At 41.0% G+C, this 16371-nt stretch overlaps 1 protein-coding gene across 1 annotated transcript in view; it reads right to left on the bottom strand.

The window, feature by feature from the left end:
* LOC117380799 (zinc finger protein 208-like) overlaps positions 1 to 15303 on the bottom strand; it is a 52403-nt gene extending 37100 nt beyond the window's left edge. Inside the window, exons 1-3 of the mRNA XM_055225825.1 lie at positions 15245 to 15303; positions 15126 to 15171; positions 10864 to 12004 (exon numbers count right to left, since the gene is read on the bottom strand). Of these exons, the coding sequence (XP_055081800.1) occupies positions 10864 to 11985 (1122 nt within the window). The 5' untranslated portion in view covers positions 11986 to 12004; positions 15126 to 15171; positions 15245 to 15303. The remainder of the gene's footprint in view (positions 1 to 10863; positions 12005 to 15125; positions 15172 to 15244) is intronic.
* Between the last annotated feature and the right edge of the window lie 1068 nt (positions 15304 to 16371).

Genomic DNA, 16371 nt, shown 5'->3' on the forward strand with positions numbered 1-16371 from the left:
AAATGGCGAAACACCTTGGCATAAACCTAAATAGAATTTTGAAAGACAAACTCAGTGGAATAGAGACCACAAGTGTCTTCTTGTTAGCGTCATTACTTGATCCAAGAATATACATACATGAACTCATAATTGTCAGAATCATTTGGTCAATATTCTATTTTTTATTTGCATATTCACCTATATCATTTAGTTCATGCTGACCAGAGGACATTTCATTCTTCATGTTTTTAACATTGGTGGATGACAATTAAGTGAATCATCTACATATTGGTAGGATGGAGCAAGAAGGAAAAGCAACACATGAACTGAAGTCTGCTTCAGTTTTATTTAGAAATATATACTTTATTGACCCTCAAGAGGGGGAAATTATTGTCTTCTTTGGCAAACATAAATACAAAGACAAAGAGAAACAAAGAGGCATACAATACAGAGTAAAAGTTACCAACTCTGGTAACTTAATAACAAAAGTGCACAAATACAGCAAAACTGAAAGTGCACAGTTGCAGGGCCATCAACCTTTTGCATGGCTGCAGTACAACCAATGTGCCAGCAGATGACGCCCACGTTCAAATCAGTGAAGCTTCAAGTAATGAACCAAATCCCAACCCAATAGTTCCAAAGGGTTCAAAGCCCCATAAGCCTCATTTTGTCTCATAATGTTCTTTTTCCTGCAGTCACTGATCCTCAAAGCTAAAGCAGACTCCATCCTTACCATGGTCTTGTTGCAGTTACAACCCTTTTTGCGTCCTTGTTAAAACTTATTGCTGCTGTTGTCCTTATGTTATTTTCCTCCTTCTTTATGTGATGAACCAAAGATTCATTTATTCTGTAATGGCGCCCCCTACAGCCGCGTAACTTGTACCTTTCCTCAGCATGTCTAGAAGTCCAACTTTTTCTGCGGTGGTTAGCATCTTCCTCTTGTTAGGCGTGTTCTATCAAAATGACGACTGGATTCGATCAGTTCAAATCTCAAAAGTTTATTCCCCTGACAGTTACAATCTAATACAGGACCCGGGGTCATATGATCTATCCCTCGTATGTGCAGCAGGCGGTCTGTCTGCCTTTCCCTGGCCCCGTAACATAAAAATGTAACATGAAACATGAATATGCAAATATTATGTTGAGTAGGTTGTCGCCCAGGTTCCTCCCTCCGGCCTCGCTCATCTCTCCGGGCCACACCAGTCTATTTTTCCGGCCTTGAGTCTCATCCGACCGTCCTGTCCCTGTAAAGGAGCGTCTACACAACCCCAACAGTTTCCCTCAATTCATATCACACCATGTTGCCTTTAACATAGTTTCAGTATTATCACAAGATGCTCCACTCTAGTATAAACATCGTGGCTGTCAGGCAACATGATTCACCTCCTACAATGTTGCCTTAACTCGGTAAAAGGAGTTTCTGCAAAGCACCAACTGTCTCCCATAATTCACGTTTTACGATGTTACCTTTAACCTAATTTCAGTGTTAGTAGATGGTGTTCAACTTTTAGTATGGTGCTTGTTAGACGACCTCCAAAAAGATACAACATTCAAAGAATATATGAATTCAGTATAAAAATGGTGATTACATAATAATATTCAAAACTTATATGATTTCAGTATCAAAAGATATATATGTATATGTGATGGCCCTAAGAAACTTTATTCAATCAATATGCATTCCATATTTTTGATATATGTATTTGCAATGCAACTTAGAAGCTTTATTACTTGACATACCCTTCACTCTGTACTGTACAGGAGCCTTATGGTGCATTCACACCGGGGCGTCAGGGGCGTTGAGTTTTCATTCAAAATGTCTCGCAGATGTGCGTCTTGGCTGCGCTGCGTTTCTGCGATGCGTTTTCAAGCGCGAAGCTGCTGTTGATGTGGCGCGTCTTGAATGCATCAAGATGATGTGTGTCCAGAGTCTATGGCTGTGTCCCAATTCGCCAAATGCACCTTTTGAAGGGTCCCTTCAAAGTACTCTTCAAAGTGTAGTTTGAAGGTTCCGGTCGAGAATCTGCCCTCCTCAGTGTAGCCGCCATCTTGCTGAAGTGGGACAGGCCTACACCACGGACCGCACTTCCACCGCTGTCTTTGAGTGTACGATACGTACATTATGTACATTATTTTTAATGATTTATTATTTAATAGAAGAAAAGTCAAGATGTCGTCATCACAGCCATTTCTTTCTGTTTAGATTGAATATCAATAGGCAAATATAACGTTTGAGGTGATTTTTTTACTCAATTGTAGCTACTTCATAACTTTAACAAAATATACCATGTGAAAACGTAATAACAGAGACAGAGGTAACAATATAATTTTTACATTCATAGTCTATAAACCAGAGAACACTGATTAGTTGTACATAAAGTGGGATATTGCAGTTTAATGGTTCGGTATTTTGGCCAGTGGCTACACCACTTTAATAACAGTAGAGGGCACTGTTTCCCTCCTATGCTGTGCCATTTCTTTTCATCTGATTATTATAAGGTATTTTCTAGCAGTGCAGCGCTACATCAAGCTAGTATCTTGATTTACTAACACGAAGGTAAATGACACGTGCCCACGAGGGGCGCAGACCTATGGAATGTACGGAACTCATATTTTGTGCACGTCTCAGGACTCTGTTCTGTTCTTTCCTCAGAGTCCGTTGCTTCATTGTTCACATTACCTGTGTGCAACTCATTAAACCTTCTGACTTTATGTTTCAGTCTCTTGGTCTTTGACGCTTACAATAGAAACGAGCATTCTTACATTATTCTTATTGCAATAATAATTTCTCATGATAATAATGTCTCTAGCAATAACTGCACATTCCTTTATTCCATGTAACTCTCCTCCTTTTTAATCATCAAACACACGGCCTGTACTTATCTTTATTCAGATTTAAAAGTTTCATGTCACACTGTTGTAGATGAGGTAAACCAGTACGAACACAAACAAATGTGCGCCAATAAGGAGGGTGTCGTAACGTGCGGTGTAGGTGCGGACCAAGGGATGCAGACTCGGGGCAGATTTACAGTATTTATTAGAAAGGAGACAAAATACAGAACTGTGGGTTGATCCGGAGGTGAGCAGGAAGCCAGGTGTGGGCCAGGATCCAGGAACGTGGAGTGCAGGGAAAAAACCAAGACAGTACCAGGGCTGAGAAGCAGGGCCGAAGCAGGGTCGAAGCAGGGTCGAAGCAGGGTCGAAGCAGGGTCGAAGCAGGGTCGAAGCAGGGCCGAAGCAGGGCCGAAGCAGGGCCGAAGCAGGGCCGAAGCAGGGCCGAAGCAGGGTCGAAGCAGGGCTGAAGGCACACATAGGATCTGGCACCAAACGCAGATAATCCAGAACGGAACAGGGTGAAGCACGCAGACAACGACAGGAACACAGGGAACTGAAGGAACAACGACAACAACGATCTTGCACTGAGTGTCGTCTCCCAGCTCCTCTTTTACCTGGCAGGTGGTGGTGATTGCGCTGATGAGCTGCAGGTGCGCGCAGGAGGAGCCAGGAGCTCAGCCCAGATCTGGCAGGTGAGGCAGGGAAAGAGCAGGACAGAAGGAAAACCAGGAGCGGAGAATGCGGATCATGACAGAGGGGTGTCAAATATTTGAGCTTTTTGTTTATCTAATCTGTGTTCACTGTTATAATGAATACAGGGACCCTCGCTACTTCAGTGTCACGTGTTCATATTTGACCAAATTAAGACAAAGCTTTCATCATCTCAATAGCAACAGCCACAAGTATAACAGTAAAAAATACAAAAAAAAAAAAAAAACAACCAAAAAACGTGTAAGGATGGAGGATCGGGAGGTCCACAGCAAAAACTGATTTAATTCAATACATTTCCTGATTTTTGGTGCGTTTTAATGTGTCCCTATCAACTAAAGTACTGGATTGGATAGAGAGGTGAAAAGACGTACTTAAGTAAAGGTAAAGTTACTTCAAAATCATGTAACTCAACAACAGGGCCGGTCCTAGCATTCAGGGGGGGCCCTAAGCTGAATGTGTCTCTGGGGCCCCCTCCTGGCTCAGCTACTGGTGATTCTCATTTGACACATTCTGACTCTGCTCTCATCACTTTGACCAGTTGTTTTTGTGTTTATCTGACCAACATCAGACTGAAAACATCAAAAATACAAATAAAACTTGATAAACACTCACCTGAAGGATTATTAGGAACACCAGACTAATACGGTGTTTGACCTTTCACCTTCAGAACTGCCTTAATTCTACGTGGCATTGATTCAACAAGGTGCTGATTCATTCTTTAGAAATTCAATTCAATTCAATTCATTTATTTTTGTAACGCCCAAAATCACAACAACAGTTGTCTCGAAGGGCGTTCATGTTTTGGTTGATGGGGGAAACCGGAGTACCCGGAGGAAACCCATCCAGACACGGGGAGAAACATGAAAAACTCCACACAGAAAGGCCTGGTGACCCGGGGATCGAACCAACCTTCTTGCTGTGAGACATGAGTGATGGCACTCAGTCACCGTGCCGCCAAGACACAAAAAACAAAACAACAGGAAGAATCAGACACAACAAGAAAAATCAGACACAACAGGAAAAATCAGACACAACAGGAAAAATCAGACAACATAAGAAATCGGCCAGGAGACCAGACGAGGAGGAGGAGAGCCGGGCGAGGAGGAGGAGAGCCAGGCAAGGAGGAGGTCCAACTGTCATCGGGGCATCTGAAAGAGATACACTCCACAGGGGGAGTGGGACAGGGGACAACATGTGAATAGCATTGCTGATGAGAAAATAGGGCAAAGTAGAGGATAGTGCTCAGGTTGCCATACTTCCCCCAGCTAGTTACTCCTACTGCAGCTTATCTTATCCCGGGTTTTAATAACCCTAACTCCCTCACTAAGTAACCTGGTCATACGCTATACCGAAGAGGAAGGTTTTAAGCCTGGTCTTAAATACAGAGACTGTGGGGGCCTGTTTAACATCAGCAGGGAGTTGATTCCATAGCACAGGAGCTTGGTAACTGAATGCTCTCCCTCCCACTGTACTTTTGGACACTCTAGGAACCACTAATAGTCCTGCATTCTGAGAGCGGAGTGCTCTGTTTGGCTGGTACGGGACAATAGCATCTTGCAGATAGGATGGGGCCATACCGTTTAGGGCTTTGTATGTCAGGAGGAGGACTTTGAATTTGATTCTAAGCTCGACAGGAAGCCAGTGCAGATATTTTAGTACAGGACTGATGTGGTCTCTTCTTTTAGTTCCTGTTAGGACTCTGGCCGCTGCATTTTGGACCAACTGGAGGCTCCTTATAGTACTTTTGGGGCAGGCGGCAAGCAGGGAATTACAGTAATCAAGTCTGGAAGTAACAAATGCATGGATGAGTTTTTCAGCATCGTTTTTAGGTAAAATATTTCTAATTTTAGTTATATTTCGCAGGTGAAAGTATGCGGTTTTACAAGCTAGGTTTATATGGGCTGTGAATGAGAGATTTTGATCAAATAGGACTCCAAGATTTTTTACAGTAGGGCTAGAAGCTATATTCACATTGTCGAGTGAGAATATCTGGTCTGACAGAGAATCTCTTTGACCTTTGGGACCAACGACAATGACCTCTGTTTTTTCAGGATGAGGAGAAATGTTGGCCCATATTGACAGGAGCATCTTGCAGTTGATGGAGATTTGTGGGATGCACATCCAGGGCACGAAGCTCCTGTCCAATTTTGGTGAGCTCGTGCAAATTGTAGCCTCTTTTTCCTATTTGTAGTGGAGATGAGTGGTACCCGGTGGGGTCTTCTGCTGTTGTAGCCCATTCGCCTCAAGGTTGTGCGTGTTGTGGCTTCACAAATGCTTTGCTGCATTCCTCGGTTGTAACGAGTGGTTATTTCAGTCAACGTTGCTCTTCCATCAGCTTGAATCACTCGGCCCATTCTCCTCTGACCTCTAGCATCAACAAGGCATTTTTGCCCACAGGACTGGATGTTTTTCCCTTTTCACACCATTCTTTGTAAACCCTAGAAATGGCTGTGTGTGAAAATCCCAGTAACTGAGCAGATTGTGAAATACTCAGATCGGCCCGTCTGGCACCAACAACCATGCCACGCTCAAAATTGCTTAAATCACCTTTCTTTCCCATTCTGACATTCAGTTTGGAGTTCAGGAGATTGTCTTGACCAGGACCACACCCCTAAATGCACTGAAGCAACTGCCATGTGATTGGTTGATTAGATAATTGTATTACGGAGAAATTGAACAGGTGTTCCTAATGATCCTTTAGGTGAGTGTATTATGTTATTTTCAATATAAATGTATGGGCTCTTGGGGGGCCCCCTCCTGACCTTGAGGCCCTAAGCAGCTGCCCAGTCTGCTTAAAGGCTGAACCGGCCCTGCTCAAGAAGTACAAAGTAGTGATCCAAGTCAGAATTAGCGCATAAGAGAAACAGTTTATAATCCCGACTCAAAAAGAAAAAGCGTTGGCAGCTAATGAAAATAAAACAACACATATAATCATTTAAGAGGGATATTTAGACTAGTATAAGCACATGAACGCCATTTAGTTTCCAAAAATAGCTTTCCGATCATTTTTTCAATATTAATGTATGGGCTCTTTCGGGCCCCCTGTTGGTGCGGGGCCCTAAGCAGCTGCCAAGTCTGCCAATAGACTGAACCGGCCCTGCTCAGGTACAAGTTCACGCTGCAGGTTGAATCCAAATTTTTGCCCAAATGTGACCTGAATTAGAAGAAAACTGATATACGGAGAAGCTAACACACCATAGCAGTAGTAGTAGTAGTAGTAATAGTAGTAGTAGTAGTAGCAGTAGTAGTAGTAGTAGTAGTAGTAGCAGTAGTAGAGTGGTGTTTGACAGCAGAAACACTGTGTTGTGGAGGTAAACAGAGCCGGTGCGTGTTCTGCTCAGACTCGCTGCAGCTCATCGACTCTGAATAATTCTACACATCAAATGAAAAGTAATTATGTCTGAACGGCAGCCGCTAAACGGATCGTCTGCGTCTGTTTGGGAGTGTGGGCCGAGGGCGAGCTTTGAGCAGGAGCTTGAGCAAACGGAAACACGGGAACAATGGAAACGTGAAGATTTTTTTTTTTTGTTTCGTCCCGCCATTCAGGGATTTAAGCTTCTTGTTATGAGCGGCACATTGTTTTTAAAGGTTAAAGGTCCCACAGGGTATCACACAAAACTCAGAGATTTAAGTCGTGTTCTAATACTGTTAGAGCCTCAAACACAGACCTGGAGTTAAGTTTTGTTTCATTCATATGTTTGAGTCACTTTATTATTAGTCTGTTACATCAGAGGAAGCACAAAACGCTCTGTTCCACCTTGTGATGTCATCAAGTGGTAGTTTTCAAGTTACAGATCATTTTACCTTTAGTTCAGAAGAGACTGACAATTCTAAATAATTCTAGTGAAGATGAATGGAGTTAAGTAGTAGTAGTAGTAGTAGTAGTAGTAGTAGTAGTAGTAGTAGTAGTAGACTGGCTTTTGTTCTTGTAGTAGTAGTAGTAGTAGTTGTATTAGTAGTAGTAGACTGGCTCTTGTTCTTGTAGTAGTAGTAGTAGTAGTCGTAGTAGACTGGTTCTTGTTCTTGTAGTAGTAGTAGTAATAGTAGTTGTATTAGTAGTAGTAGACTTGCTCTTGTTCTTGTAGTGTTAGTATTAGTAGTAGTAGTAGTAGTAGACTGGCTCTTGTTCTTGTAGTAGTAGTAGTAGTAGTAGTAGTAGTAGTAGTAGTAGTAGTAGTAGACGTGCTCTTGTTCTTGTAGTATTAGTGGTAGTAGTAGTAGTAATAGTAGTAGTAGACGTGCTCTTGTTCTTGTAGTATTAGTGGTAGTAGTAGTAGTAATAGTAGTAGTAGACGTGCTCTTGTTCTTGTAGTATTAGTAGTAGTAGTAGTAGTAGACTGGCTCTTGTTCTTGTAGTAGTAGTAGTAGTAGTAGTAGTAGTAGTAGTAGTAGTAGTAGTAGTAGACATGCTCTTGTTCTTGTTGTAGTATTAGTAGTAGTAGTAGTAGTAGTAGTAGTAGTAGTAGTAGTAGTAGTAGTAGTAGTAGACGTGCTCTTGTTCTTGTAGTATTAGTGGTAGTAGTAGTAGTAATAGTAGTAGTAGACGTGCTCTTGTTCTTGTAGTATTAGTAGTAGTAGTAGTAGTAGACTGGCTCTTGTTCTTGTAGTAGTAGTAGTAGTAGTAGTAGTAGTAGTAGTAGTAGTAGTAGTAGTAGTAGTAGTAGACGTGCTCTTGTTCTTGTAGTATTAGTGGTAGTAGTAGTAGTAGTAGTAGTAGTAGTAGTCGTAGTAGTAGACATGCTCTTGTTCTTGTTGTAGTATTAGTAGTAGTAGTAGTAGTAGTAGTAGTAGTAGTAGTAGTAGTAGTAGTAGACTTGCTCTTGTTCTTGTAGTATTAGTAGTAGTAGTAGTAGTAGTAGTAGTAGTAGTGTTGTAGTAATAGACTGGTTCTTGTTCTTGTTCCACAGTCACAGGCGCCATTTTGAGGACTTTTGAAGATGTTTTCGTTACTTCATAATATTAAAGGTCCTATATCGCACAAAACTGACTCTCCTGAGCTTTAAGTCGTGTTCTAATGTTGTTACCTCCTCAAAAACAGACCTGGACTTGTGTTCTGTTTCATTCACACATGTTTGAGTCACACTTTATTATTAGTCTGTTAAAATCTCCAAAGCTCAAAACGCTCTGTTCCACCTTGTGATGTCATCAAGTGGACGTTTTCAAGTGAACAGCTCCTTTTACCTTTAGTCCAATAGAGAGTTCGAAATTATCCAAATGATTCTAGTGACGGTGTTTGGAGTTTAGAAACACGGTGGAGCACTTCCTGTATTACAACATGATGACATCACAAGGTGGAACAGAGTGTTTTCAGTTTGAGAGATTGTGTGGATTTAAACAATGAAACATGTGAATGAAACAAAACACAACTCCAGGTCTGTTTGACACGAGGAAACATTAGAACAAATCAAAAAACAGTGTAACATGTGCCCTTTAAGTAGAAGTACAAAACAGTAAATAAAAAGTAACTGTTGGGACATAATATCTGATTTATAATTTGACGTAAATTTGAAGGACAACATTTGAAATACTGCATAAAATCAGGTATTTTCAAACAGACACAAAAATGAGCCAAACTAAACTTTAGACCAGGCGTGTCAAACTCATTTTCACTGAGGGCCACATCAGCAAAACGGCCGACCTCAAAGGCAAATGTAACTAAATGTGATCAAATGTAATGTAAATGAAATGAGTCAGACCAAAGGTTTCAAGGACAGAACTGAGCTCTTTAGTGTTTCTGTCAAACACATTATCCAAATGTACATTAAAATCACCTGTAATGACTAAAACATCAAAGTCTGTGCATACGACTGACAACATCTCAGTAAAATCATCAATAAAACTCAGACAGTGCTGGGGAGGTTTGTATATGACTAAGTAGAGTATGGAGGGGGACTGTTTTAGCTGCATTTTAAAGGAAACAAAAGATGAAAACACCCCAAATGACAACCTGTGAGTGACCAAATTATCTCGAAGAAAAGCACACACATCTCCACCCTTTTTATTTACTCGTGTTTCAGATTCAAATCTGAAGTTCAGTGAAGTCCTTTTTCAGATTCTAAAACAAATATCTGTGCTCGTAACTCATTCATTTGTTGTTGATAGTTCCAATAGCGTTTGCAGAAAGAATTCCTTTGGTTTCTTCCCCCCCAACATGTCACTGGTACGTCAGAAACTTAGTTAAAAATGTAAAAATGGTTTGAAAGTCTTGGTTTACTTAAAGGAAAATCATAACTAAACAAATCTACCAGCACTAGAAGAGGAAAAATGATTAAAAAGAAAAGTAAAGAAGGAAGCAGCAGGAGCAAAGAAGGTCTGTGTCTGCACTCTTCAGAAGCAGAAAACCATAAAACAACTACTAACCACGATACAAATACCAATCACTTCAATGGTCCTGGTTAGATTTTTAAGAATTAGTTGTTTTTTTCCCCCTTGGTGGGAATAACTCATAAGAGAATATCTTTAAGTGTACGGTGGCCTAAATATAAATCCCCAGAAAGGAATGAGAATTTATGAAAAAGGCAAATTATTGTTGATCAGAGGTGATGAAATAATTTAAATAAGTAATTATTAAGCCTAATGATTACTCATCTGAAGGCACTGAGACAAATCCCATGAAAACAGAATGTTTTGTATTGCATAAGACAGAAGTGTTTGATTGACAACCAATAATCAACAACTTAATTACAAATGTTTATGTAAGAAAAGCTCACACTGTTTCAGCCCTTTGTGTGTATGTATTTGTGGCATTTCTAAAGTTCCTTGATTCATATGTAAGACATGACAAACAATTGGTCTAAAATAAAATGTAGACTTTATTTTCTCATTTTCTTTCTTTTACATTTAATATTGTCATCACAGCATCCATAAAGAATAAACTTTGTTGTGGGGTAACTCATAAGAGTGTTTCTGTGAACCAGAAATGAAAGGTTAAACAAAGGTAAAAATTTTTTTTTTTTTTTTAAAAACACCATAAATAAAAATAATGAGAAATTAAGATGGACAAAGTAAACTCCCACTGAAAAGTTTACAATTAAAAAAAGCTTTGTTTAAAAAAAATCTTAATCATAACATATTTTTTGTACTTATATATATATATGTTTGTACTTTTTGACTCTACACTGAGGTCGACTCCACAGTCTGGAGTCTCTGAAGCCTGATCTCCAGCTTTTTGAGTCTGACTTTAGCCTCACATGATCCAGCCTCAGCAGCTCTGTCTCCTTTAGTGTGTTCAAGACAGTGCACTTTCAGATGAGCAGGTCCTCCCACACTGGTCACAGCTGCTGCTTTTCTCTTCAGTCTGGAAACTTGGTTCAGACGGTTCCTCACAGATCTTAAAGCCTTCCCACTCTCTTCACAGTCGTATGGTTTGTCTCCTGTGTGTGTTCGGTAGTGACTGGAGCGTTGCTGCGATGTTTTAAAAGCCTTTTCACACTGACCACACTCATACAGTCTAAAACACTTGTGAATTCTCATGTGTCTATTCAGACTGGATGAAGAAGAGAACGCTTTGGCACACTGGTCACATGTGTATGGCCTTTCTCCCGTGTGAATTCTCATATGTAGTTTGAGTGTACTCGAGTCTTTAAATTCATTCCCACACTGGTCACAGCTGTATGGCCTTTCTCCTGTGTGGATTCTCATATGTACTTTGAGTGCACTAGACTTTTTAAATTCATTCCCACACTGGTCACAGCCGTGTGGTCTTTCTCCTGTGTGGATTCTCATATGTACTTTGAGTGCACCCGAGTCTTTAAACGCCTTCCCACACTGGTCACAGCTGTATGGCCTTTCTCCTGTGTGGATTCTCATATGTACTTTGAGTGCACCCGAGTCTTTCAATTCCTTCCCACACTGGTCACAGCTGTACGGTCTTTCTCCTGTGTGGATTCTCATATGTACTTTGAGTGTACCCGAGTCTTTAAATGCCTTCCCACACTGGTCACAGTTGTATGGCCTATCTCCCGTGTGGATTCTCATATGTACTTTGAGTGTACCCGAGTCTTTAAATTCCTTCCCACACTGGTCACAGCTGTATGGCTTTTCTTCTGTGTGGATTCTCATATGTGCTTTAAGTGCACAAGACTTTTTAAATTCCTTCCCACACTGGTCACAGCTGTATGGCCTTTCTCCCGTGTCGATTCTCATGTGTCGATCCAGGTGACCAGCCTGTTTAAACTCCTTGCCACACTGGTCACAGCTGTATGGCCTTTCTCCCGTGTGGATTCTCATATGTACTTTGAGTGTACCCGAGTCTTTAAATTCCTTCCCACACTGGTCACAGCTGTATGGCCTTTCTCCTGTGTGGATTCTCATGTGTCGATCCAGGCTACCAGACTGCTGAAATTCCATCCCACACAGGCCACATTTAAATGGCTTCTCTCCTGTGTGAGTTCTGTAGTGAACTTTGAGTTTGGAAGCAGATGGCCACATCTTTCCACACTGGTCACATGTGAACTTCATTCTCTCGGGTGCTGTAGTTCTGCATTAGAACAAAGGAAAGTAGATGTTAATGTAGTAAATGACCTAAACACTGTGTTTTGACGTGGCTTTGTACAAGAAGCAAATTGTCAGTTTGCATGAATTTTAATTTTTATGTAATATTGTTGCCAGTAGCTGTAATGGCCCCTTGTCTGACTGTCATGGACACCTGATGTCCCTGCCAGGGTAAAAGTGGACCACTCACTAATTTATCTTTCTTCTCTCTCTTCCCCAGGACACCAGATTGGCCCAGAGGTGGTGAACCTAGCACCTTTAGCATATTTTCTTTACATCAACCTATTAAATGACATTTTTGTAAAATAAAAACAAGTCTTATGTCAATCTCTAAATTCGTGGTGACTCTTTAAGTCATGGGTCGTAACAGTAGCAAAAGACAAATTGAGGTAACATTTACAGGGGAATTTAACCATCTTTGACCCCACCTGGACGACAGATAAAATATACTTACAGGAGTAGTGGCAGAGAGTTCTCCAAGTCCTTTAATCAGTCAAAAGTTATGTTTCAGGCCTGACATATAGAGCAGCTTCTTCTGTGTCCGGTGACTACCCCTTCTCTGTCTCTGAACATTGCTGCAGTTGGTTAAAAGCTCCTCCCTCCACCCATCTCCACTCTTTTGAATGGACCACAGCAGCCAGTCGGGAGCGTTTGAGGGCGGTGCAAAACTCACATGAGAGAGGGACATTATGCTGCCCCACATGACAAAAGGCAGCATTACAATAATAAAGGTAATGAAGTGTCAGTCAGCCAGGTGGATCAGTCCATGGAGCTGTGGGCTGATGGGCTGAGGCAGAGGTGTGAAGGGCTGAGGGAGTGGGGCACTGGCAAAGTGAAGACATGTGGCTGTGTGGGGGAGGAGAGGGGGATGGGTTAAAAAAGCAGGTTTACATCATTGACTCACTACAGCCTCCTGAGGCTAAAAATCAAATATTTACATGAGCTACAATGACCTGCAATCACCAAGTCATGTTTATGATTATTTCACAGGTCTTTACACTGCACACAGTCACTAGACAGAGATGTCCACTGTCCCCATATGTTTTCATCAAACCAAACCCCAACTATTAGAGAAGAACAAATCCCCAAACCCTCCAGAAAATCAGACCTAATGTTGAACATCTGACTGTACTTACAAACTAGAAGTCCTCACTACAAAGAACAATAAATGTGAATAACCCACAACCTAAAGTGTGTCATCAAAATAAGACCAACCAGACATTTAAATACAGAATATGCTTTTTATATGGACAATTTTAATAACCCCTTTACTAAAAGTATAATTACTAACTATGTTACAAATGCCAATCCAGGTGTAAGGGTAAAGCCAGGGGTAGTCACAGCTACTGACAGAACAAAATGATGCTATGAAAATGGAACACTAACTGATTCATTCAACATAGTTTGCTTGTAGTACACAACCACATCGAAACACACAGTGTTTAGGTCATTTACTTCATTGATATCTACTTTACTTTGTTCTAAAGCAGAGCTACAGGATGAAGTTCACATGTGACCAGTGTGGACAGACGTGGGCCAAGGCTTCAGCACTCAAAGTACACTACAGAATTTACACAGGAGAAATGTCACACAGCTGTAACCAGTGTGGGAAGGAATTTAAACAATCTAGTGACCTCCATCGACATATGAAAATCCACACTGGGGAAAATATACACGTGTCCAGTGTGAGAAAGTGTTTTCTGAATCAACATGAGAATTCACACCTGGCACCGACTATGAGTGTGACCAGTGTGAAAAGGGTTTTACATCACAGCAACTCTCCTTTTCCGAACGCAAACAGGAGAGAAACCATACGACTGAAGGCTTTTCTGTGAGGAACCGTCTGAAACATGTCTACATTTTGCAGACTGAAGACAGAGCTGCTGAGGCCACATCATGTGAGCCCAAAGTCAGACTCAAAAAGCTGGAGATCAGGCTTCAGAGACTCCAGACTGGAGCTGAACTATGTGTACGGTCAAAAAGTATAGTTATAATAATGATAAATACTTTTTCCAAGATTTTTTTTTAAATTGCAATCTTTTCAGCTGTAGTTTTATGTAAATAATGAAAGACGACTCAGTAGCGCCACCTCGAACTTTGATTTTCATGAGGCCAGTGGGAGCCCAAATTAGAAAAGAAATCGACAAAAATCAGAAACTCGCATCAAAAAATAGAACATGTCAGGACATGACAATTATGTCCCTACCCTAAACACTGCAGGAAGTCGGCCATTGTGAGCGGAACCCAGTTTTTGACAAATTTTACCTGATGATACAGGATGATCTGAACACAAAGATACACAATTTACACAGCTGACACATTAAATTGCTCCACAGCACACTGGGATGGAAAAAATGTGTTTGTCATAGATCATTGAAATTTGGTACACATATTCCACACATCATACTGAACAAAAAACCCAATAAGGACAGAGCTGTATCTCCAACCCGGCAGGCGTGACAATGTTAGATATACGCTCATTGTAATGAGTGGAGTAGTATGATATAGACGCTGTTTTGGGAAAGAGGGGCGATGTAAACGGGGACGAGAGGCAGGGTCTTCGCAGTGGCGTGTATCCCACGGTCCCGAGGGGCGGCGAAGGCCTTTATCGCCGAGTGCGGCTTTAATTACCCTGATTACGCCCTTTGTTTTGTGCCACAGCATAATGTCCGTCTCTCATGTGAGTTTTACAACACCCTCAAATGCTCCGATTGGCTTGGTCCAGTCAAAAGAGAAGAGATGGGTGGAGGGGCTTTTAACCAGCTGCAACAATGTTCAGAGACAGAGAAGAGGCAGTGACTGGACACAGATGAAGCTGCTCTATATGTCAGGCTTTGTCCCATAACTTTGACTGATTGGTTAAAGGACTTCCAGAACTCTCTGCCACTACTCCTTAAGTACATGTAACACGTGTGTCAAGCAAAACATCATTTTGGGCTAAGAAGATCTGGTTTGGCTCAGAGGAAAGAGAGACAGTACTTCAGGTGATTATTAGCCAACACTTTAAATGTTTAAATCACCGACACGCACAATGAAAACGGAGGCAGTGTGCGCCAAAACACTAAAAAGTAACGTTAGCGCCGCTTAGCATTAGCTACAACACTCACCAGTTCCTTTGATTAAAGCCGTAACACGACGCGGTCACAGTGGGATCTGCAGGTTGAGGGACACAAAACTCAGATATAGACATATAAAACATGAAAGGTTTGAGGAGTTATCTACTTACAGCCGTTCTCCGCGCTAACATTCCTCCATCTACACACCGGTGCATCTGCTGTTTGTTTCCTGCACTGACGTCACACTTCCGCATGGGGATACCGCGAAGTATCGCGTGTGTTCGGGTTGCTATAGTAACGGAGCTTCCAGGCAGTAAAAGTTGATTTGCAACTAACTTTTCTAAAACTTTTGCAAGTCATTTGGATATTGGCCGGAAATGATATACATTTTTAGTTGTCCCACCTTTTAATTTAAAGGCTAAACATGCAGTTTTCCATTATTCTGTTTTAACTGCCATTTGAATTGAACAATTAAAAATATGTAAAAAAGGTTGAATTAAATGTGGGGCAGTCGGTAATAGAAGTTTTGGGTCAAAGTCGTCAGCTCCCGTGGACTTCTTTGGGTCTATGGACGAGGTTCAGATTCAACATAATCAAGATCAAAAGGATCACCATTATTATCCAAAATGTCACATGCAGAGATAAAGTGCCTATTAAAAGCATCACGTATTTCCTCTTTAGAAATTACAACAGCTGAATCTCATAAAATATTGGTTTGGTAATGTATGAATATTAGGTTCTGAGAGTGATCTGACTGTCCTCCAGGACTTTGCTGGAAACTGCTGATAAACATTTATTTCTCTTTTTGCAGAAAAATGCCCAAATCTGCTCTAGTTGTGTGTGCAGGTTTCCAGGCAGCATTTATTTCTCTAATTAAACTTGCAATTTCTGAGCTGAACCAAAGATTGTTGCATTTATTTTTTGTTTTTCTTTTGGGCGGTCAACAATTTCATTCAATGTATATATATAAAAAACAAAACAAAACTTTAAGGCCATATCAGGGCCATGGAATGGTGACATTAGCTCGATATCACTCTAACACAGATCAGAGATAAAGTCCTGCTCACTGAAATGTCTATAGGATCCTCTCATTTTTATGCATGTGTCTTTTTCACTTTTGTATTCCAAATACATCCAAATGGACAACAGTCACTAAAATCAAGTGGAAAAACACCATTTGTACAAAGAACAATAAACATGAATGACCCACAATCTAGAGCTGACAATTTTAATGACCCCTTTACTGTAACTACAACTAGGCAAGTTTATTTGTATAACACAATTTGTACACAAAGTA

This window comes from Periophthalmus magnuspinnatus, chromosome 13 (assembly GCF_009829125.3).
Source record: "Periophthalmus magnuspinnatus isolate fPerMag1 chromosome 13, fPerMag1.2.pri, whole genome shotgun sequence".
NCBI lineage: Eukaryota > Metazoa > Chordata > Actinopteri > Gobiiformes > Gobiidae > Periophthalmus > Periophthalmus magnuspinnatus.